Source organism: Mytilus californianus, unplaced genomic scaffold, assembly GCF_021869535.1.
Source record: "Mytilus californianus isolate M0D057914Y unplaced genomic scaffold, xbMytCali1.0.p SCAF_8, whole genome shotgun sequence".
Taxonomy (NCBI): domain Eukaryota; kingdom Metazoa; phylum Mollusca; class Bivalvia; order Mytilida; family Mytilidae; genus Mytilus; species Mytilus californianus.
The window spans coordinates 52,438,480-52,464,405 of NW_026262734.1; the positions used below are offsets into that span (position 1 = coordinate 52,438,480).

Below are 25,926 nucleotides of genomic sequence, written 5' to 3' on the forward strand. Positions count from 1 at the left end.
ATAATTGTTACATTGTAATAAAATCAAAATATCGATTTCGTTTACATTTCGGATCGTCTATATTATTAACGCATAAAAGCGACATATGTTTTTGAATACTTTTTATCATATTTACTCGAGATCCAAACATTTTTTTTTACTCTTGAAATTGATTTGATTTACACTAACGTTGTATTTCACTTTACCACAGGTAGTAACCTCGTCACATCGAGGAGCTTTTAGTACAGTGATTTTATCATAGTTTGGTTAAGTTGAACATGGTTAAGTTACTTCCCCGAACGATTTCCTCAGTTCAATTCAAACGAGCAAATAAAAAGCAAATAAGATGTTTGAATTTGTATTGTAAGTCAAATGTTCTACATTGGAATTGTTGTTTTCAAGAAATTAACGCAGAATAAGCAAACTATCGAAATTGATACGGTTTGGTTAAGCGATGACATGGTTCGGTTAAGTGTCGAAAAATTCGTCATGGTTTTGATCAAGTTTGTCATGGTTTAGATCCAAATTACTATATATGTGTTTCACCTCAATATTGATAGATATAAGAAGATGTGGTATGAGTGCCAATGAGACAACTCTCCATCCAAGTCAAAATTTATAAAAGTAAACCATTATAGGTCACAGTACGGTCTTCAACACGGAGCCTTGGCTCACACCGAACAGTAAGCTATAAAGGGCCCCAAAAAATTACTAGTGTAAAACCATTCAAACGGGAAAACCAACGGTCTAATCTATATAAAAAACGAGAAACGAGAAACACTTATGAACCACATCAACAAACGACAACTACTCAACATCAGATTCCTGACTTAGGACAGGTGCAAACAAATGCAGCGGGTTTAAACGTTTTAATGGTACCAAACCTTCACCCTTTTTCTGAAACAATAGTGTAACATCACAACATAGAAAGATACACTATAAAATATCAACTGAAATAGCTTAACTCAATCAAAGGACATATTAACACCATTGAACATACACTGAACAAATAAATTTGACCTATGACACAATGTAATACAAAATAAATAAACTAAGGGAAGAATAATAAAAGTAACATGTTATATCGGTAAGAAATGTTAAACAATTAAAGAAAAACAATGTGCTCGAACAAAAATACCATCCATTTGCAATAACTTTAAACACAGGTAAATAGTTTGTTTGAAAACATTTGTAATTAAACGAAGTTACACAATTTACCAACTAACTAAAAAGAAGAAAAGCCTTTTAAACCAAATTTGGAGGGTGTGATCGGCATACATTAAACAATTTTATTTTTGTGACTTGTCTTTGTATGCAAATCATACCACTACGAGTGTCTTGTAAAAGAATTTGGAATAAATGAGCACTTACGTAATCCCACATACAAAAAAGTCATTTGACAAGGATGAGCGTTTGGTTCCATTAATATATCCCCCAGAACTAGAAATTAAAGAAACAACAGACACGGCTTCCTCTGCCTCATTTTTAGACTTATGCATTGAACTTGACATCAGCTGTCATCTCAGTACCAGAATCTATGACAAACGAGACGATTTTAATTTTAAATTATCAATTTCCCCACCTTAGTAGCAATATACCAACTTCACCTGCATATGGGATATACATTTCCCACCTCATTCGGTATTCAAGAGCTTGCAGCTGCGACTCAGACTTTGAAAATGATTGACTCTGCCGGGGATATCGTGAGCGGCATCACTTGTAAAATAGTTAAAGACGTCTACTTAAAGTTGCAAAACGTACTAGCTAGTCAAAAAGACATTTTTGTTTTACATTTTTTTTTCTAGCAAAGTATACATCTGTTGTTTTATTTTGAATCAGTCTATGATGAATGAAAGGAGATGTTGGGGTTATACGCCCATGATATAGTAACCAAACTACAAAACTAACCAAATGATATTAAGAGGACACCATATAAGGCTTCCACCATCCGCAAAGCAAAATGTTAACGCGTGACATGGACAAAAGTTAAAACTTATTTGTTTAATAAATATTAGTGAAATCAAACTAAAAAAGTACTGTATTGTATACGTTGGTTTTCTCATCTAAATTGTTTTACAATTAATTTTGTCGGAGGCTTTAATAGCTTGCTAAGAGTTATGGATTGTGCTCATCATTGAAGACCTTACGGCTAAATATAACGTCACAGTTCCCAAATTGCAGCGAGTACTCAAATTGTGCCTATTTAGCAAAAATAGCAGCGAAGATCTTACAAGTTTTCTTCGGGACTAAACAATTTTCATTTTTTCATCATTTGACATTGTGCACGTCTTTCAAATAGGTAAATATATTTAAATATCCACAAAACGTTCACAGTATATATCAACAGATGAAGTGTTTACTGGAAAAAGTAAAATCTGTGAAAACGTCACCATGCGACGTCCACAAAAAGTCGTCTTTTAAAAATGAGCAAATACAATATGTTACAGGCATCAATTTCTTGAAAAATTAATAGCTAGCATGGACTATTGTAAAATTGTTCTAAATGTTTGAATAAATAACACAAAACATCAGTTATTCGACTTTTACGGACGTGAACTTAAGCATAGATGCAATTTGGGTACTCCTCATAACCGAATCATGGGTCGTTTGGAGGTCGGTTAAAACCAATTTTTCTATGATTCAACATGGATTCAAAATTATATTGGTGGGACTATATAGTAAATAAGGATGTATCTACAAAATAACATAAAATGGAAACTTTTGTCTAGATCGTAAAAAAACGTAGGTGATGAAACTGTCAAAATAGGTGCAATTTGGGTACCCTCACGTATGCTAACATCTACGTCATTTTGGTCTCGGGTGGCTAGTTATCTTATTGGCAATCAAACCGCATGTACTTATTATATAATACTACACTGTATGTGCGTTCATATGTCCTTTAGCTAATATTGCACACAATTTAAGATTACAGAAAAGTCAGTGTCATTTTGGTCTCGGGTGGCTAGTTATCTTATTGGCAATCAAACCGCATGTACTTATTATATAATACTACATTGTATGTGCGTTCATATGTCCTTTTGGAATTTCCAAATAAAACAATTTTATAAAAAAAGTATATAATTAGTGGTATTATGTCTGTTTATTCTGATCGTTTCTATTCCATGTATTCCTTGATACACGACAAAAATCCCATAACTGAACCATGTCGAACATGAAATAAACCATGACATCAATGAACAAAACCATGACACTGACTTTTCTGTAATCTTAAATTGTGTGCAATGGTAGCTATTTTTCGGAATAATTGACGGCAGTTTTATATTATAACGAAATATGTGATGTAACAGACAGTAAGCAAACCACTTTTCTTTGTGCATTAGAAACGAATCACAACTTTAAATTTTTTTGACATACACAAGCATTATTCTGTGTCAAATTATTAACTATATGATAAAATCTTTGTTGTACTATCATATTAGCTATAAACAAAGATACTTACCAGCTTGAATTTATGGTCAGAAGTTCCTTTAACAAAATATTCGAATGTTTATATGTTGGCATTGTTTGTCATCAAAAACACTTAACACCGTCATGTCTAACTTAACCAAACTATAACAAAATCACTGTACTAAATGCTCCTTGATATGACGAGGTTACTACCCGTGTTTACAGTCTTCTTCAAATGTATGTAAGGTTTAATAAAACAAAAGACACTTTTTCTTATATCGTTAATTCATTGAATTCTTAAAGCTATGTGTCAGACGTCATTTGGTCTCTGGTGTACAGCTGATCTGTCTTCTTTTCCTCGAATGTGACCTACCGAATGAGACGTATCACAGAGTTTGTACTCACACGAGTAATACGACGGATACCACATGTGGAGCAAGATATACTTACCCTTCCGGAGCACCTGAAATCAACACCGGTTCTTGGTCGGGTTCGTGTTGCTCAATCTTTAGTTTTCTATGTTGTGTTTTGTGAGCCGTTGTCTTTTCGTCGTTTTCGTTTGTTGCCATTGCATTGTCAGTTTGTTTTAGAATAATGAGTTGGAATATCTCTTTGTTATCTTTCGCCTCTCTTTTGTATTATTAGCATTTATACCACACATATTTTTATTGTTATGTTGGGTTCAAAGAAGATTTGTTTTGATTCTTGAGTTGACAAGACAACAGCAGACAGCAACTGCAAAGAATTCTAAAATCAAATTGGACTTCTCAGTGAAATGCATCATTCATGACTGCACGTGTTTCCCGTGACAACGTCACTAAAATACATAGGGGAAAAATATAAAGCTGATTTCATAGTTGTAGCATAAAAACTGAATGCTTCTTTTTGTAATTTTATTGGATTTAAAAAGAGATGATCGAACGCATGTGTTAAGTATGAAACGCGGTGAACGCTTTTACACCCAGTAAATTATTTTAAAAAAAAAACATTAAATTCTAAGGATATATGTTAAAAAAACAGGAAGTGGAGAAATACTTGTCCAATATTGTTTATTTATTGAAATCTTAAATAAATCTAAACTCGAGTGCACTGAGTATAGGAAAATAATCGCTTGTCAATACATTTATGTTGTTTATGCAATGTTTTAGTTTTCTTTAAACAGATGCTTCTATTTGTTATCTAAGACGTAAAGTCATAAATGTGGAATTCATTAAATACATTTCAACATATACTATTTTCCATTAACTATATGCTAAATTAGAATTAAGGACAACATGCTTAATTCAATATTTGTGACCTTGATTTTGCACAATAGTTATCAAGTATTCTGCAATTTGAGTGAGTGAGAAAAAAAAGATTATTAGCAGATAAAACGCTCTTAAATATTAAGATTAAAATACTTAGTAGTAAAACATTGGATAAAGGAATCTCAGTCCTGATTTCCAAGCAGTTATGATAATCGTTTAAAAATGTAGAATAAAAGTCATGTATATATGCTCTTAGCTGATTTATTATGTATGGTCAGTCAGGGGGTAATACTTATATATGTCATTTTTATTTACTTGAAGATGTAAGTAATATTTACTTGTTTAAGTAAATTTGTAAGATTTTTATTTTATTTTCAAGGTTTAAATTATCTTCCCTGAATCCCCGAAAATTAACTTATACAAGTAATTTTTTTACAACCCCTTACATCATGTACATTCTCAAGTTTTATGGGGTCAAAACATGCCTAAACAGAATTTTTCTGGTTTGCCCATTAATTTATAATTAGAGTTCAACCTTTTATCTCAAGAACTAAGCAAAGAAATACATTGCGCAAAGATGTTAAGTAACTGCGCAAGGCCTTCAAAAATTGCTCCCTGGAGGCTTGTAAATGAGCAGTATTTTGAAGAAAGCAGACAAATGAGATTTGCATTGTCAATGAAATTATACTTTTATGGATAGTAAAGACAACTATTAATGACAGACAACTAAACACACTATTAGAGCAATGTAGTCAAGGGAAATTGAAGAGAAGAAGAAAATAAGACTTTTTTTCAATTATATAAGTAAAAAAAATATGAATGTCTAAGGGATATAATTGTACCTCCAGAATAATTTACCTGTACCAGTAAATAAACAACACTTGTATAAGTATTACCCTTGACTGATGGTACTAAGATGTTCACCTCTTAACAAAAAATGTAGTAAATATGTAAGGAGATGTGGTCTTGCCAATAATACACCAGAGACCAGCGTGAACATATATAGGTAACCGTACGGCCTTCAACAATGAGCAAAACCCATACAGTATAGTCAGCTAATGTTGTGTTGTCTCCATATATTTTTAAATTCCCGTATACTCACTCATCGTTCTTTGACCAAACATTTTGTTTTTGATCGTTGTAGACAATGTCAAGCAAGCAAAGTACATGGAACGCAAGTACTGATTACGACATGGCTTACAAACTGTCAATACTTGTATCTTGGCATTGCACAAGGTCGTGTTTTTCTCTGACTATTAATGACGTCTTTATACTAAATGCATTGGATGTTGGATGTGTACTGTTAGATATTCCAGCCTTAGAAACATGATTTTCATTAGCGGTTATTGGTTTTCAACTAGCTGTCAGTAACTGCAAGTACTCTCCTTAAGTTCGACAAGTTCGACAAGGTCCAGGTCAGATTTTAGTGTGGGTTTCATATTATCGAGTAGCGGAATAGATACAACTTCGGAACATTGCTGTCCAATGCAGTCCTCAATTTGTGCACCTACGGTGAATAGAAAACAACACAACTGGACAGCTATTAGAAAAATGATCTTGCTATGTGTTCCGTTAAATGTAATCTTGTTTTTTGGCGTGCTTGTTGGGTTGGGGGAACGATAATGAATGATTGACTTGCGAGTTTGTATACTGTTGTGTGTGATCAATGATGTCTGACTGATATGTATTGGAATACAGATAACCGCTGACAATTTGACTGATATAAATATGAACTTTCTTTAATGATGGTAACTTTGCAAATGCATATAATACATAGTACAATACACAACAGAATGAAATATGCATTCAATAAACAATAGAATGCAATGTGACTATGATGAATTCAAGAATCAACACGATTCTTTATAAACGATGCATATAAACTTATTGAACCTTTGATCATGCCAAGCAAAAGTCACTTTTAATCTGAATAATGATCTGAACATTATTAATGACTGAAATATGTTGACGAATGGGGAAATTAGATCAAAAAATTATAAAAGAATGATTAGCACATACTTACAACTTCTCGTCCAATCTTAGATATATTCGCTTTACTTAATAAAACAGATATCAATTTATCTAAACCCTTTTACAAACAAATATGAATTTTTACTGTAAGTTTCAATTCTAAATTTAGACTAACTGTATTTTGCATACTTATATTTTAGAACTTGTTTTGTTAGCTTTTATATGAAACTAGGTCAAGACTTATGATAATAAAACTGACAGACAATATAAAACAGTAAAACAACTAATTAAATCCGCTATTTAGTATTTACACAAAAACCCGGGCCTGCTGCAATTTCATGTACTGAGAATTTGAATTTTTTATGTGATTATGAAAATGCTGTTTTCATTTTGGCGATAACTTCTTCTGTGTATAACGTGAAGTTACCCAAATTGCACCTGTTTTGACAGTTTTTTCACCTACGTTTATTTATGATCCAGACAAAAGTTTCCATTATTTTGTTTTTGTAGATGTAACTTTATTTACTATATGGTTCCTCCAATTTAATTTTGGATCCATATTGAATCATAGAAAAATTAGTTTGTGAACAGACCTCCAAACGATCCATGGTTCTGTGATGAGGAGTAAATTAGTACCCAAATTGCATCCATGTTTAAAATCACATCCTTAAAAATCGAATAACAGATGTTTTGTTTTATTTCCTCAAATATTTAGAACAATTTGTCATTAGTCCATGCTTGCTAATCATTTTTTAAAAAATGAATGTACAGCAATACATATAAAAGAAAACTGTTTTGTTTTTACATGGCATATATACAGAGACTTGGTTTTTTTTTGTCTTTTTTTTTGTCTTTAAATTATTTCATATATAATTCAGCAAAGGGTCAATTAATATTGTTTAAATCTGACTAAAAATAAATCAAATTCTGTTAAAAGGTAAAATAAGGTAAAATATGATTAGGTGCGAAAAAAATGAGGTTTTCATCCGCTATAACAAATCAATTAAAATGAATTTGGTTTATCCGATAAAGTCTTGATGGAGTAAAATAGTACACTTTAAATTATCAAAACTAATTAAAAGTGGTTTCTGGTGTTAACTGTGGAATTGTATTGTCGAGTAAAAGTAAATTTTCACTTTATTTACTTGTTGCTTTAATTATAAAATAATTTGGCATCAATAGTGAGTTCACTAATAACCATTACAATACTTTGAAGCAGCGCATCGATACTTAGATTAAGGATGTACACCTCTGAGGAGCCAACCATTTCTAGAATTAAACTTTTTTTCTTAACCTGATTTTTGGGTTAATATGACTGTTAAAAAATAATTGGTGAAGAAAAAATCATATGGTGGTGCACCTCATTTTTGCTATGGCCCTTTGAAAGTACCCACTTTTGATGAGTTTCCCATTTTTCATCAATTTTTTCCTATTTTTGGGCTATTATCGTGAAAATAATCACAGTTCCACAATTAAACTTTTTTTCATACTTTCAATCTGAATAAATTTAACTTAACAAAACTATAGGCAGGTGTTAATATAAGAACGTATTATCATATTTTGATGCTTTTTTGAGTCAAATTTACTATGCTGTCAATTTTGTAAATTTGTGATTTTTCTCTGTTATGTATATTATTTCAACTTCTTTGTTATAAATGATTGAAAAAATACATCTCTAAGAAATTTGAAAAGAAAAAAGTGATATGGGATGTACATGTTTCTGGTAAAATCATTTCTTGTACCCCTCACCTATTTTCTCAAAATTTTGGCCAAAAAGACTGACTTGATTGGTGATAACATTTGAAAAATTGATTACTCAAATACTTCTCATTGTAAATACACAAATATTTCACAGATTATAACATTTTTTAAATTCATTGATGTTTTCCACTTCAATCACATGTTTTGGAAATAATTCCAGAACGAGATTTCAACGAGACTGAATTGTCAGAAGAATACATCCTTAAATAAAACAATTATGAATAAAATAAGAAAAATAACCTTGGTAATTAAGACAAATAACTTGCCTTTTAACACAGAAAAACACACATTAAATATTTATACTCAAATAATTTAACCACTTAGCTCGATGTTAACTAAGTTTTACTTGCAGAATCTTTTAATTGCTCTTTTAAATTCAGAGATGAAATATATTTACACAAGTTTATGAATGCTTTACGATACAAGATTCACTGAATATCATATGGATTAGATTTATGAAATAAAGTTCAGTTCACTTATGTAAGAAAACTTAAGAACTATGAAAAGCTGTGATTTTATCTATTATTTATCAAAAGTATTATCCTGAAACAAATCTCCGTCGTTGTGAAAATATACCGATAATGAATTGGTACTTATAACACAAAAAACTTTGTAAACAAAAATCGTTATATGTTAATAAAATTGAGACATTTATTTTGTTACCCAATTTGTCATTTAATAAATAAGTTAATAAGAAGTGATGTCCACTTTTCCCTGTCACATATATCCACGCCCCCCCCCCTTTCCCCCCCCCCCCCCCCTTTTCCCGCTGAGAAATTCGTTGTCCCAAACTAATAGTTTTTGAAAATGAATAAAAATCTCCAAATTGAAAAGTTTTATCAATACAGGTACTTGATTTCTATTTGACTATTATGTCAATAACACTTCTACAGTACAAATAACATTCTTTCCGTGTTTTACTGTTTTCTTTGTGTTTTGTGTGTTTGCACTTATTAAAAACGAAAGTTTAAACTTCAAAGCAGTTTCATAATAAACAAACTGTTTGTTCTTTAATCGCGTGCCAATATTTGATTATACAATGCATGTGTTAAACACGTATGATTTACTGATTGTTTTTGTCTTTGTAGATTTCTGTAAACGCAGATGATTATTTGTTTACAGATTTTCTTTTAACTTGTGATTTTGAGAGAGAATGAGAAAGAGAATGAAAAACACAACCTAAACAAATAACACTACTTAGTATTCTATTCTGATTTTCAATAGTAAGACGCTGTAAAAAAATATTGATTCATTTGATTTGTCATTTCTGTTTCAGTCAAAAGCGCAAATTATCTTAGTCTTTAGTTTTCTATGTTGTGTCATCTGTACTATTATTTGTCTGTTTGTCTTTTTATTTTTGGCCATGGCATTGTCAGTTCGTTTTCGATCTATGAGTTTGAATGTCCCTCTGGTATCTTTTGTCCCTCTTTTATCGTATTGTGCATTTATAAACTATCCAGATTTCAACACGTTTGGAAAAAAATTTGTTGCTATGAATATATATATATCTCCTAAACTTATTTAGCATGTTTAGGAATAGTAAGATCGTGTTGATTTTGAATTTTTGTGGCGGCCATTTTGGAAAAAGCCGCCATATCTAAATTTCAAGGTGGGTTCACAGCTAATATTTTTGAAACACCCAGCACTACTGCTATGCCAAATTTGACCTTAAATGTGACCTTATATAATTGATATATGTTGCTTTTGATATATTATGGCGGTCATCTTGAAAATAGCCGCCATATTGAAATTTCAAGGTGGGTCCATATCTAATATTGCTTGTAACACCCAACCCTAATACCATGCCACATTTGGTGCTTTTACCATGAAACCCACAATTTGTTCACTAATCTGCCGGACTAAATAGATAGTCCCTTTATTTATTTATAAAATTCAGTGATTACTTCTTATTTTTTTTTCTTTCTTTTTTCAATGACGTTACGCATGATATTGCGTCTCAATTGGTAACGGACCTTAGGTTACTTCAAAATTTGACGTTTTATGCCGATAATCGAGAGTATTTTTATTTCGTTGGCAATTTTTTTCCGATCAATATGGATATTTCTGAATGTTGGTTGTATTGAATATACATGAAATATTTCCCACTGGAAATTACGCAAGCAGCAAAAAACAAATTATAATGTACTTGGGTAAGATAATAGGGTCTATATAAAAATAAGAAGATATGGTATTATTGCCAAGGAGACAAGTTACTCTCTAACAGAGTCCAAATGACATAGAACGTAATAACGTGCAATGTTTCCCCCTTTAAATCCGAGAAGAAGGAGGAAGCTTTCCATTTTGCAAGTATGACTATTTGACGTATCTTTTATTGACTTTTTTTCCGTTGCTATGGATTACATTAACAAACATATGCTTGCATGGTAAAAAAAATCTGGCTTGATATAAACTTCCTAGCCCACCCCGCCCAAGAAAATCAAATGGTCCGTGCCTTATTTGGTGTATTTTTCTATTCTGTTTCACGGGTTTAATATTTATATTATGCAGTGGTGGAGTGATCTAAGTGGTTCATATAAAGTGATCACGAGCCTGTCGAGTTTGAAATACGTTCGTGTCGCGGTTCTCCGGCTTCCTCCACCAATGACAACTGTCCAATATGATACAACCAAGGTTCTCAGGCTTCCTCCACCAATGAAAACTGTCCGATATGATACAACCAAGGTTCTCAGGCTTCCTCCAACAATGAAAACTATCCGATACAAAACAACCAAGGTGCTAAAAGTGGCGTCAAACACCACAACACAAACTAACAAACGTTTCGATTTGATTTAAAAAGACATAAATAGTGTCCCGAATCGACACCGTTTAAAACGTAAGAAAATCGTTGAGTGGATAGACTTGCAAGACATTGGATTTGTTAAAAAACGAAGTACTTCTGACTACGCAAATTATCAAAAAGTATATAACTGTTTTGTGGGGTTGATTAAAAGTACAATTATAGAAAGCATTATTTTGTATGCAGCAAATCGAATTTTTCAAATGACGTCGCAACTGACAGCTTACTTGTAAAAAGCGGCAAAATGCGACATAGGACATTCTTGCAAGATATTTGCCAGAAGCCGTTGCTTTTTTATTTGTGGTGTGAGTGCTGTAAAAATCCTGTTTTGCAATAGTCTATTTATGTACTTTTGTGAGTATAATTTATCAAAACGAAATTTCATTTCATCTTATATTTCAAAACCGCCAAATTTTGATAACTTACCATTTTCTGAAAGCTGACCACGCTGTAGACAATTTATTTTTGCAAATAATCAGCTTTGGCCGTTGCATCAACGCAAATTCAGCAACTCCGTAATATTTTGTATTTGACGCATATCATTTATGCGAATTTTCAAGGATTTTACACTGTTTCGAAGAGCACAAACACCCCTGTAAAAGTCATTATGCGTATAATTTGTAACGTCTTACACACCTTTTTTTTTGACGTTTTGTGTGCGTCAATATTTGTTTATTTCATCTAAACTATTTTAAACAGTTATAAAACAATTTATTGATATTTTGGAACCAGTAATACCTGCCCAGTCTATGGATATAAATTTCATATAGCTTGACTGTTTTGATTTTATAGAAAAGCTGAATATCAGTGTGGACTGGTTGGTTTCACGGTATTGACACAATAGCGTGCGTAACGTTATAATTATGTTTATTTATCATATATATGTATTGGATCTTTTTATTTTGGTTATTCGTTTCAAACAAAATATTCTAGTATGTTATTGTTACATTTCATGATTATTTTATCGTGTTCAGATTTTTAAATTGTACTTTTATGTTTATCTGTTTTTTATCGGTGGTTACCGTATTTAGCCGTGTATGGTACGCAGTTGTGTATAATACGCACCCCCTTTTCATGCCTTCTTAATTGTGAAAAAAAAAGTTATTTTCTTATTTTCTTTTTTAAAATCTAGTTCACTTTAAAAGCCTTTATTAGGGAACAATTAAACCATGTATTTAATTTCCATTAAAGTCTATTGAAAGATAAAAATAATAAGATTGATTCTTCAATTAATTATTTTAAAGTCACAAAGTAAAGATACCTTTTGAAATCAATGTTTGTCTAAGCTTGTCCACGCTGATGTACTGTTCAAATATTATAAAAGAAAAAAAAGAATGTGATGGAACAAAATAAATTAGACCTCAAACATTTTCAAAGTTGATTAGCGGTAATTAAAATCTAGTGACTCTTTAATCCGATATTTCCTTTTCATTGATCATGTTGATTTAGAGCACTGCCTGAGGTTATTATATTGAACACCTGTCAAAAGTTGACATTATTATTCAACTGCTACACACCCATACTTAATCCTTTATAACATGTTAAGCTCACTCATGCAGGATGTTACACCAGTACTGGTGTATTCAATAAAGAAGGAAAACAAACTTTTGAAATAAAAAAAAACGTCTTGAACATATACAATAATGAAGAAATAACCGCTATTAATAAAAAAAAAAAAAAAAAGAAAAAACCGTCTATAGTTGTGTATAATACAAGACTAACAAAGGCCAGAGGCTCCTGACTTGGGACGCACGCAAAAATGCGGCGGGATTAAACATGTTTTGTGAGATCTCAACCCTTCCCTTATACCTCTAGCCAATGTAGAATAAACAAACATACAGCAATACGCACAGTAAAACTCAGTTTAAAAGAAGCCCGATTCCTAAGTCAGAATAGTTAACAGAAGAAACTAAGCAAAATGACAATGATGAATAAATTAACAAAGGACTACAAGCAGTTATACTAACATGCCAGCTCCAGACCTTAATTAAACTGATTGAAATATTATGTCTTCATCATATGAAAATCAAGCACAACCCCTCCCGTTAGGGGTTTAGTACCATGCCATCATAAAATATATGAGAATAACATAACCCGTATCATGCCAACATCTGGTTTTAGAATAAATGTGTTTATTTTCGATGCTAAGACCCTATGAGTGAATCAATATTAGTTCCAAAATATGCCATCTTTAATGACCTGACAACAGTATCGTAACTCTATCCCTTCTGAATATGTCTGTTCGTATGCATGTCCTGATGAAATGTTGCTTCACATAAATGGAAAGTTCACAATTTCAGATCATCTCTTTTGTAGAGAAGTCAAAGTAAAGGGCAGTGTTGGTTCCCAGGACAATACCGATTATTTGTTGAAAAATACTTTTTTTCCAAATTTAATAATTTTAAACGTTCGTTTGGCTTTTTTTGGTATATAAAAACGCAGCCGTTGTGTTGTGATTAATTCACGTTAAGAAATGTGTCAATAAAACATCTAGCATTTGAAATTGTTTTTCTAGAACCATTGTTAATTACCAAAATAAAATTTTGATTATCTTTACTTGCAAATTCGGCTAATTATGATTTTTTTTTTCATTATACAAATTAAAAACGGTTAAGGATGTTCGCTACTCTGTTTCAAAATTACAAGCTTTTTAAAAGACTGTTATAAATCGATAGTATATACATGAAGGAACTAAAAAAGCAGAAAAAAATTATGGGTTCGTGTGTTTGTTTTCGAGTTATAAGCCATTGAAAATTTGGCGGGAAATGATTCTCTCTAGATTTTTCATACATTTAACACTGGCACCTTTTTTCTTTCATAATATTTTTGCATGGGATGTCAAATCAATGTCCGAGGTGTTAGCTTATTCCGTCTGAATTTGAACAGCAGATGATCAAGCTGATGAACTTTATGTTTTTGAAATAGTAAATGATGGGATTTTGTTTGCGTTTTTTTTTTTTTTTTTTTTTTTTTTTTTTTGTTTTTGTTTTTTTTTTTGTATACTATTTTGGCTCCCTGGTTCTAAGAAGGCGTGCTTACTTAATTAGTCATGACCGACACCGGGTAAATCAGTTCGGAGTACAACAAGTAAAGAAAAAGATATCTTTCTTTGAAATGAGATCGTCCCAGGTATTTCAGATTTTTATTTTGCGTTGCAAAACTAAATATATATGATTATATATACCAAGTGTCTCATTCTTCGAACTAGGACAACTTTCTTTGTTATGCATATTCTGGCGATTTATTTTTGTTAGCAAAATTCATTGGTAATTGAAATGTCTCACATACCCATGAATTGTGAATAAAAGTGGATGTGAAATTGTTATCCGTCGTGTGAAACACGTACACCGTTTCGGAATATAAAATTCAAGACACTAACTTAGGAAATCGTAAGACTCCAAACAGAGCAAGATAGTGTCCTGCACAGGGCTGGGTCCTCCTTTAAAGCATACATCACTTTTTATGTAAATAAAACCTCACAATAGGTAAATGTCAATTATCAGATAATTTTTGTAGTATTTTATGATTTTAGTGCGCGAAAAAATGTTTATCCGGAGTTGAGGTAAAAATAACAAATCGTTCAATCAATGATGTCTGTAAAAATTTATTTCATCATAACTATTACTGGGAGTGTTTTGCTGTGCTATGATACTAGTACTATCAAACAACCATCTAGCCTTGTAGCAAGTTTTTGATTGCATTTAACATTTTTAATAAAGATTTCCTTAATTACTCCTTACAAAAAAGTCATATTAGTACTCATTCTGTTCATATTCATAAAAAGTTAGTATTTTTATTTCACTTTCTTATTACGCATTCTAGATCAAATAATGACAGAAAATTGGGAAATTAAAGACATCTGTATCTTCAATCACTAATCGCATAAAGGAAAACAGCAGCATAATGCTTTTTTTTTGGCATAGTACAGCTTTTACAAGACATTCGTGAAAAGTTGATGACCTATTTATTTTCAACAGTTTGAATATCATAATATGTAGTGTACTTGTTTTGTTCGTTTTGTTTTTGCGGTTTCGTTTGTGCCTTCTTTTTTTTTTTTTGCCTGGCAGACCTGGGGTAATTAAAAATGTAATTATAATTAGCTTTAATTAATTACAATTTTGAAAGCAATTCAATGTAATGTGTAATTGAGCATATTTTCAATTACATTTAATTGAAAGTAATGAATTACATTGCCTTTTTGCCATGTAATTATGAATTACTTTTCAATTACTTTGAATTACATTTAAATAATTGCATGGAAATTTTAAACTTTTTTTGGCTTTTCGGATGCAACTGGTACATTTTATTTTTCTACATTTAGTATGCACTTGGTACTTTGATTTTTTTTTTAAATGATTTTTAAACATTTGTCAGAATGAAAAAAATAACATTCCTTGATTTTTAATTAATCATCATAGAATGTATAATTATTAATAATCTTTATTTGTATTTAATTCTTAATTTTGTCACATGCTTACATAAAAAATCTAAAAATTAAAAACAATACCAATTTATTTACATACAAAACATGTTTAACCCCGCCGAATTTTCGCGCCTGTCCCAAGTCAGTAGGCTCTGGCCTTTGTTAGTCTTGTATGTTTTTTTTTTTAATTTTAGTTCCTTTATATGTTTTGGAGTTTAGTATGACGTCCATGTTCACTGAACCAGTACACAATTTTATTTAGGGGCCAGCTTAGGACAACCTCCGGGTGCGGGATTTTCTCGCTGCGTTGAAGACCTTTTGGTGGCCTTCGCCTGTTATCTGCTCTTTGGTCGGGTTGTTGTCTCTTTGGCATACTCCCCATTTCCATTCTCAATTTTATTAATTTGTAAGTATGTTGTTCTAACAATTAACAATAATCTTAGCCTCAGGTTATTCCTTTCACTTAACTAATTATTAAGTACAAGTTTGTCCCTTGATTAAAATGCCAAAGGCAAATTTTTTTTAAACCATCATATTTATATATTAAAATCTGTACAGATGGATATCATTTAAACACTTTCTTCAAAAATTTCAAATACAGCAGTCAAAACATACAAGAAGGGAGTCCAATATAATTGCCAAAAGACAAGTCTGGAAATGCTACCATTACTCTTCTGTAATTAATTCAAGCTTTAAAGTTACTTCAAATTTCACATGTGGTACATAAGAAAACCTTTAAAATCTAGATTAACATGTTTAGGAGAAAAGTGAGATTTTAACAAAATTTGGTTAAGAATAAAAAATATATTGATTTGGATCTATATAACACAAATCTTGTTGGAATGTTTTCACTGTTGAAAAGTGCACATATATATATCAAAATTTCATTATATTCTAGCCTGTTGTCAATTTTAGGATTTTATTCTAAATGATATAGGTCTTACATATATCTTTGGATAAAAGTAATTGAAATGTAATTAATTACATTGGAAATGTAATTGTATTGTAACTAATTACATTTGAAAATCAATGTAATTGTGATGTAATTAATTACATTTAAAAATCAATGTAATTGAAATGTAATTTATTACTTTGGCATGTAATTGACACCAGGTCTGTTGCCTGGGGTGTTTCTTTTTCTGTTTTTCCTTTGGTTTTCGTTTTATTTTGAATTAATAATAATTTGTGTTTTATACATTCGTGATTTTTTTTTCATAACCTAATTATTTCATAGTATTAACAATATAAAACGTGGTTTACATAGATTAAATGTTAATTCGTTGTAAACGGTATATGTGTACAATGATATGTATATGCATGTTACTGTCATTTGTAATGGTTAAGCGTTTATCAAATCTTAAATCAATAAGAACTCTCTCTTTTTTAGAGTTAGTTGAACTTATGATTAACTAGGAGTATATGAAGTGTCCACTATACAAAGCAAACCTGTGCAAGTTACGTACTTCATTTGTGAAATTAACTTGATCTAAATTATATTTCTGTCAGTTTGAGAGTTTCGGTCTGTAGAAAAAGTATATTAACATAAAATATGTAAAAGGTTTGAATAGGTCATCTAATCTGGTTTTCATCACAATTTCTTGTTCACAATGTAAACAAACAAATAATGTTTGTTGGCAAATATGTGTTTGCTATCACACTTTTTATATAACGTAAACACAACTGAGACACAAAACTAGAAGAGTCAATTTTAGGACACATCAGACGCGTCCGACGAACATATATCAGTTTCAAAGCAAGTTCAATCATTTGTATTTTTGTATTTGTATTTTACTATTTGTATTTTAGTATTTGTATTTTTGTATTTGTATAACTATTTGTAGATGTATCTGTTATTGAAAGTATTTATTCTGTAACTGAAAAAAGTAATTTAGCAACCCCGACAATTTCCGTACAAATCATAGTAATTTATATGTTTACAAAACACAACGTTTAGTTATCGATCTTACTTCAAATTAACACATTAATCAACATTCAAAATAGATTGGATAAACTACTTATTTTTTCAATGATTTATTGTTCAGCCTGATTGGTCTCGTTTGCACAAAATCGTTATTGTAACACAAATTAACGTTAACACAAACCAGACACGAGAATAATGGAACGACTTAACAGGGGTTCATAGCCGCCAGTCTGAGAAGAACATCTTTTCAACATGTCGATCTTGCATAGTATGTATAGTTGAAAGATGACGTTTGCTGATTATAAAAATATTACAACTTTTGATGGAAAAAGAACTGGTATCATTTTCCCGATACATTCAATCTCATTATTAACAAACAATATGTTATTATAATATTTGAGAAAATATCGTTGTTCCGTTCGATGTCGATTCCTTGTTTAATCTTGTCAGCAACGCTTGAAAAATGATTTGAGCAACAAAAAATAGATGAAGAGATATGGACGGGTTGCTGTTACACATCCAGTGCTATACATTATAGGCTTATCATGACAAGAACATGTTGACATGATATGATTATGTGTTTGATTTTAACGTACTGTTTTAAAAAGTACACATGTAACAGTCTGCATGGTGAAAGTCTAGCCTACCTGGACAAATGATTTTTTTTTGTCATTTTGTACCTTTTCATTAACAGATAAACCCGGCAAATAAATTCATGAAATGCAGCAAAACATATGCACCGCCAAAAACTACACTGATGAGTACATGATAATCTTTATTCCATGCGTTTGATTAAACACATATTAGGATTGTGGTTCCTCTTTTATGTGTAATACTAATTTGAAACAGAAAGCATTTAATCTAATGTTACATGTAATTGTTAAAGTGGTTTCTCTCTTTCTCTCTGAAATAACCGTTGGTAGAACTTCTATAAACAAATAGTCATCTTTGTTTGCAAAGATCTACAAAGACAATATGAATCAGTAAATCATACCATACGCATTTAATAATTAAAGCATTTGCAGAACACCCAGTGCTTTCCTCTTAACGTATTTTGAGGTAATTGCAATATAAAAACATTTGTAATTAAGTTAAAAATAAGCAGTGTTATATAACTTTCTACTGCTTTCTATTCACATTTCGATCAATAATAAACAATGTATACCCACTTCTTTTACAAACCTTTAAACAAAACATTAGTGTTACAAAGAAACAAAAAGAACGTTGTTGTAATAGCTGCGTTATAAAAAGAAACAAAAAATAAAACGAATTCATTTTATAACATATCTTTTAATGTTGCTGGATTTTCTTTGACAAAACGTTATTAAATTAGGCAACGTCCAAGTCACCTTTCAATGTGACTTTTGTTTGGTCTGCCAGTGAAACGGGTATTATTTCCTAACATTGCTGCCCAATGCAGTTCTTGGCTGACACTCAAATGGAAGAAGCAGTTGCATAAATGAAAGGCAACATGACAAGACTTTACTGTCGACTGTAAATGCTACAAATGAAGGATTTCGAGCTAAAATTGCTTCCGTTTATTTTCAGGAACGTAGCCTATTCACATACTGGCTTTATTTTTTTAGCAAGTCACAAAATCCAAAAGAAATTCAAAGCTCGAAATGCAAACTTAAATTATACTGTTTATAACATATACCAACTTCCAAATGACTCGGCTTATAATTTCGATTCTTTACTTTTTTTTTAATTTTGACTTTATCCTATCGTATGTTGATAAAACATGTAAAATTTATATGTATTTTTCTGATGCAATTATCTATTTTAGTACTGTGTGTGTTTTTACAGCAATGTCAACTAGTAAAACATCACACACTTAATCAAACGACACTGAATATCATCACGTTTTATCTGTATCAAAATATTTGAAATGGTTTCCTTGCTAACCGAGGATCCAGTAATCGAAGTTTTTGTAGGCGTACAAGCAAAATATTTGTGTTACTGTGATTAATTACGATTTTGATTTGTATTTCGTTGACATTTTTTTTTTTTTTTTTTTGAGTTACTGATATTAAAAAAATAACAAAAACAGTACATGAACCAATATAACATCAACTGTAAATGTCAACTTTTCGTTTCAAATTCAATTAAAATTCGTTTCATGTCAAGCTAATAAATGTTCTTTGGAGAAGTTGTAACTCATTTGAAATAAATTCTGTGTTTCAAATTGTAAGTTTTAAACAATAGGATAATCCCTTTTTACGATCATGTTTTACATACAATCTTTACAATTAAAAATAACTTCTACACCAAATCCTACAATTTCATTGGTCGAGAGCACTTTGTTTTTGTCTAAAACAAATTATCAACAACATACTATGAAAATCAATCTTACTTATGGTGAAATTTTTCGAATATGTACTTTACGTTGAGTAACGTTCACAAGGTGTCATTATACTATCAAAAAATGTAAAATAAGAGTCGAAGTCCCATAAGGCAGAAGAATTGTCAAATCAAAGTAAATGATATGCCAAAGATGATTGCAAACAATCTTGCCAAGGATTACTTAGGTGCAAAGGTATTACAGAAGTAGTGCGTTACAGACAGATGGACTGAATTTGTTATTACGCATCGCCAAAAAATTGAGGAAAAGTAGGAGTTTACGAATGAAATCAATACATGTGTTACGTTTTACTACACATAATAAATATCCTCCTGTATTTACTGGTATAAAATAACACACAGAAAGCCTACGTCAGACAGAAGGAAAGACTTGTTGTTTTTCTTTATGATATTACTTTTTCCGACGGAAAATTTAAAGTAACATGATTTATATTATATTAAATCTTCTGTTATGTGGTATTCTATCCACCAGTTGTGCTCCCGTTCATGACTGCATTGGGGAACAATGTCGAGACGTTATATCGGTTCCACTGATAGATGAAATGAAAGCCACTTTGAAAGCTGATTTGGATGTTTCCAAACTTAATAATGTTTTGCATAATTATATTATGGAAGAAGTGACAAAAGCTGTTAAAGTATCTTTTGATATTCAAATGGAGAATGCAGTCGATCAAATTCATGGCAATGTAACAAGATTGATGCAGTCGGATATAAAAACAAAACTTGAAACATTACAAGGTAAAGATACTAGCATTTATGATAAATGTAAAAATAAGATATTTAAGGTGGATAGGGAGTCTTCATTAATATCCATAGAATTTTTTAATAGGTTGTCAAAATGTAGTTTATATCATCCTTTTTTCAAAAATATTATAAAAAGTGTGGGTCACCGGGCTTTTTTTTCACGGTACAGCTTGTGCAAAATTGTCAGATTTTATATAGATAATGCATGGAAAACACAATTTTGTGTGATATACAGAAAACTACACCATAGAATTGTAAGATAAAATATGAGAGAAGATAGCTCTAATAATATGCTTTCATATAAGAAAAAGAAAAAATGGGGTCACCGAACTCGTTTTTTTACTATATATCAAAATAGGTAAATTCACAACACATTCTATTATAAAAGTTACTTTATCTGAGTTATCTCCCCTTTTGTTTGAGTTATCTCCCCGTATGTGGCAAAGTTGAAAAAAAATGAATCAAGCAAAAAAATTCTGTTTTTTGTAAAATACAGCCGAAAATATGATAAAACACATAATTTCCTATAGTTACAAGAAAAGTCTTACACATGAATTACATACTTCTCACGACATTTACACATTTCATTAAAGATATAGACCGATTGTTATCTGCTATTTCAAAATCCAAGATGGAGGAAGACACCCCAGGTACCTTAAAGGTAAAAACTGCTACGATTTAATCATATTAATTGTCGCAATGCACGTCTGATGCAGTAAAATAAGTATCATTTAATTTGATTACTAGTAGGTTGATTTTCTGACGATATCACCAATAAAGTCTGAACAAGTAAACTATTAATGACAAAAACGTATTTACGTTTAACAAGTGTAAATAAAACACATAAGCATCAACATGAATATAATGCCACCAATGGGTCTGCAACACAGCGAGATAATCCCGCACCCGGAGGCGGACTTCAGCTGGCCCCTAAATAAAAAGATGTAATAGTTCAGTGAAAATGGACGTCCTACTAAATTCCAAAACATAAATGAACTAAAATTAAAAAATATACAAGACTAACAAAGGCCAGAGGGGACAGGCACAAAAATGCGGCGGGGTTAAACATGTTTTGTGAGATCTCAACCCTCCCCCTATACCTCTAGCAAATGTAGAATAAACAAACACACAGCAGTTTAAAAGAAGTCCGAAACATCATGCTTTCAATTGCTGTTCTTTCTGCTATTCAACAATGGAAATAAATTGGTAACTTCAGACAAACTTTTTTTTTTGTTACACTTTTATTTATGTTCAGAATTTACGCATGTGTTCAACATTTTCTTTTTTGCATATAATATTGCATGTTTGAAAAAAAGTCCATATATCAAGATTAGTTAAATATCCATGTATGAATAAACTTTATTTGCAACAGTGATTACCAAATGGTTCAATTACCGCAAGCCGGAAAAAACAAAACTGTTATATGACAATAAAATTCAACAATCAACCATCCTAAATCCTGAAACCCCCGAAAAACAAGAGTAACCATTTCAAGACTTGCAAATAGGGATAGCCCTTGTTTATGGGATATAACTCTTACATTCTCATAAAAAATTATTATATCCCTTAATGTAACTCCATCCTAAAACTGCAGTTTACAGATAACAATAATATTCCTACAATGTTGATAATAATTGTGTGTTGTTTTTTTTATTTATAGAGGAAAGTGTTAAGGGCAGTACATTTGTTAGATGGGGACGACAATCATGTGATGGTACACTGTCGTCATTAATATATAAAGGTATGAAAGAACAATCTATTCATTACATTCTTCATATAGAGATAAGCAGAGAGATTCATAGAAAAAAATGTATGTCCTTTTTCGGAACGGGAAGTAGTTATATTGTTCTTGTATGAATATCAACTATTTACTATATTACGCCGACACGAAAACTCGTTTTGAAACTAATTGCACCGATGTTGTTTTCCAGAAGATGGCATGTCACCACAACTATATCTAGAATTTCTTATCAGATTGTTGAAATTTATATACACACATACACTATAGAATAATTTCTTGGTTCACTTACATTGTATTTATAATGACGGTAAACAGTGGAATTGGTCCTTCGTGTATGATAACTAAAACATGTTGAATTTGATATTTGTAGGACCACTTATAGTTTAAATATGATTGATTTAAATTTCAGGTTTTTAACATCAGTGAACTACTGTCGCATAAATTCAACAGATTGTAAAGACCCCAAAATTCCCTTTAGGCAGTGAAGATGACGATACTCATATTTTTGCATCACAACAAAACACAACCTTACTGCCACGCTTTCTGAATGTTAAAAACTCTTTGACCGTTCCGTAGGTGGTATATTGATAATCAACATTTCTGTCTCTATTCCGCATACTTTCATTTCAAGCAGCAGTCGAAATTTCTGTCGTGAAACTGAACTAATCCATTGTTGAACTTACTTATTTTATGTATTATCAATGTGTTCTCCTGATTCAAAATGCATAAAATACTTGCCACTGAACACAAATAAACAGCAATCAGTCAATCAACAAACATACCTCTTTTTTTTCGCTTTATATCTCACACCTCTCTTTTGGATCTACATTTTCTAAAATTCGTTTGTAAATTTGTTCCATTGTTAGAACAATTTGTCCTTCTGCCATGATGACAAGAAGATCATAAAATTACTATTTGAAATACAGCGTACATTATTAACATAGTTTCACTAAAAAACTAATTATAGACGTACAACTTTCCAAGATGGTATATTTGGAGAATGAACTTATATATATTTGCTTGCTCCAGCTAGAAATTGAAACAGGTATTGTGCTAGTGAAGGGCAGGGCACATCTCAATTTTTTTGTTTAAATTTATGTGCGTATTCATCGTGGCTTTTCATCATATGTGTATATGTAGATTAGATATTTATTTTAGGATATATGGCTGGTCCTTTGCATAATGCAAAGGGAAGTGGATCCAATTATTTGTGTTTGACCAGTGATCCTCAAGCGGCTTCTTTCCCGGCAGACTGGGTTAGCCTTCCTGGGCGTCTTTCTGGAATGGGTTGGGAATTAACAGGTATGAAAAATCAAACCTTTTTAGAATCGTTTATACCTGTATTACATGTATACGATAAGCCGGGCCGTGTCACAAAACTATTCTTTTATAATGATATAGATGGTTAGAAATTATAACTGACACGCTTGATAGCATAGATCATGTAAATGTACCAACGATATATATATATTGTTTTTGTTTGACTAGGAGCCATTCAGAGCTTAATATAACGAGATGACTTGTATTGTTATATTCCATATCTAGACGTGTATTGATTGACTGTTTAATTGGCGTTTAACACTACTTTCACTTTACTATCCAACATATCAAATTAAAATCAAACCTCTAAAAATAAGAAGATGTGGTATGATTGCCAATGAGACAACTCTCCACAAGAGACCAAATGACACAGAAGTATATAATAACTTTAGAAGTTTTCGTTATTGTTTTATAAAGTTGTTTTAATACTGTTATTGTTTTGTTTGAAATTAAAAAAAAAATAGTTAATTTGTTTTTAGTTTATTGTTTTGTATACAAATCAAGCCGTTTTTTTTTCTTTTTTTTTTCGTTTGATTTGTTTTAAATTTGTCCTTTCATGGCCTTTTATAGCTAACTATGCGGTATGGTTTTGCTTATTGTTAAAGGCCGTACGATGACAAATAGTCGTTAACTTCAACGTCATTTTGTCTCTGGTGGAGTGTTGATTCATTGCAAATCATACATTATTTCCTTATTGTAATTTGAACACATTTTCAATTTTCTTGCTGACACCTGGTAATATCAAAACAGATAATATGTCAAAACGAGAAAGACAGTCCTAGTGAAAAGAGATCGAGAATCATAATAGCAAACAAAAAGAGAACGAAAGAAAGACAAACAACAGTCCTCAAACCACTGTAAAGAAAACTAACGATTGAGCAACATAGACCTCAAGAAAACGGGAGATGGCTTCAAGCACTTGAAAAAGGAAAGTAGGTCCTTCACAGCTACTTGCACCCGTCTTGTTGCACATGGCAATCACAAATCCTGTGAAAAAATTACCATAGTAAGTTTATACAAACACCGTATCGCCTATAATATGAATACTCGTTTGGACAGTTATATCAACAACAAACTTTGTTTCGTTGTTGTCGTCGTATAAATACATAGTTACCCAATTTTTTTACACAGAGCCGCTCAATGAAATTGCACATTTATTTCAGGAACCGACAGAAGCAAAAGTTTAGACCACATCGATGACAAAGATGTCCCATGTGCTGTTTGTCTGACAAAAGGCAAAACAACATTGATGATCCCTGGTAGAACATCATGCTATGCAGAATGGACAAAGGAATATACAGGCTTTCTAGTGTCCGCAAGGAACGAGAACGACGCTGTAACAACAGAATATGTTTGTGCAGATAAAGATCCGGAATTTTACGGATCACATAACTATAATCACGGACTTATCCACTTCGTAGAAGTAAAATGTGGCAGCATTCCGTGTTCTAAGTACGGAGACAAAACCAAATTGAGCTGTGTTGTGTGCAGTAAATAGTGATTTATCGGTAATTTGTACATTTTCCCTTTGATCTTACTGCCTAATATTTTTAACCCTTACTATGCCGCAGAGCCTATATTTAGGCTTTCTGTACTCCTTTCAAATACCAACGGTCTTTATGTAGGCTTGGCAACGGTTGCCTATATCGTCTGTTCTGTAACAATTCACGTTACGTCACAGTTGAATGGAGACAATACATTGAGGATCGGATATATCAACAGTTTCAATGCAGCAAAAATGTTTTAAGTTGATTGCAGGGGCTAGAATTGCCACTGTTGCCGTCATCTGACTTTGACGTAATGGTAAAATATGACGTCATAACTGTAGTATCGTAACACAATGACCGTCAACATTTTGCGTCGCATTTATCCACTATTTTTTTTTAATTTTTCCATCATTTGCCAAATGTAGTTTATTATTATCATGTTTTTTTTTCAAAAATATAACAAACAGTAGGGCCACGGAGCTTAATTTTTTTTTTTAAGCTGCAGGTTGTGCAAAAATGTTAGATTTTGTAAAAATTATACCTGGAAAAACAGTGTGTATGAATAGAAAAAAAACTAAACGATAAATCTTTTAGATAAGACGAGAAGATAGCTCTCATAATGTGCTTTCAGAAAATGAAAATTAATAAAAATTGGGGTAACGGGACTCGTTTTTGTGCTACAAATCAAAATGGGTCATTTTATAAATAGGAATCGGATTACAGTAGTTGTCGTCTGTTTATGTAGTTCATACGTGTTTCTCGTTTC

General features: G+C 31.5%; 1 protein-coding gene across 1 annotated transcript; it reads left to right on the plus strand.

Moving 5' to 3' along the window:
* Positions 1–20,057: 20,057 nt before the first annotated feature.
* Positions 20,058–25,376, plus strand: LOC127710601 (uncharacterized). The gene is made up of 4 exons (XM_052216552.1): positions 20,058–20,606; positions 22,273–22,353; positions 23,512–23,655; positions 24,837–25,376. Exons 1-4 carry the CDS (start codon positions 20,291–20,293, stop codon positions 25,169–25,171), a joined length of 876 nt encoding a protein of 291 aa, XP_052072512.1. The 5' UTR covers positions 20,058–20,290; the 3' UTR covers positions 25,172–25,376.
* The last annotated feature ends 550 nt before the right edge of the window (positions 25,377–25,926 follow it).

What these genes read in the sequence shown, in the direction of transcription:
- LOC127710601 (XM_052216552.1), top strand. Translation starts at nt 20,291, where the DNA reads ATGATTTATATTATATTAAATCTTCTGTTATGTGGTATTCTATCCACC. An exon ending in GTCGTCATTAATATATAAAG is followed by an intron (nt 22,354 to 23,511) that starts GTATGAAAGAAC and finishes TATTTATTTTAG; the next exon opens with GATATATGGCTGGTCCTTTG. An exon ending in AATGGGTTGGGAATTAACAG is followed by an intron (nt 23,656 to 24,836) that starts GTATGAAAAATC and finishes CATTTATTTCAG; the next exon opens with GAACCGACAGAAGCAAAAGT.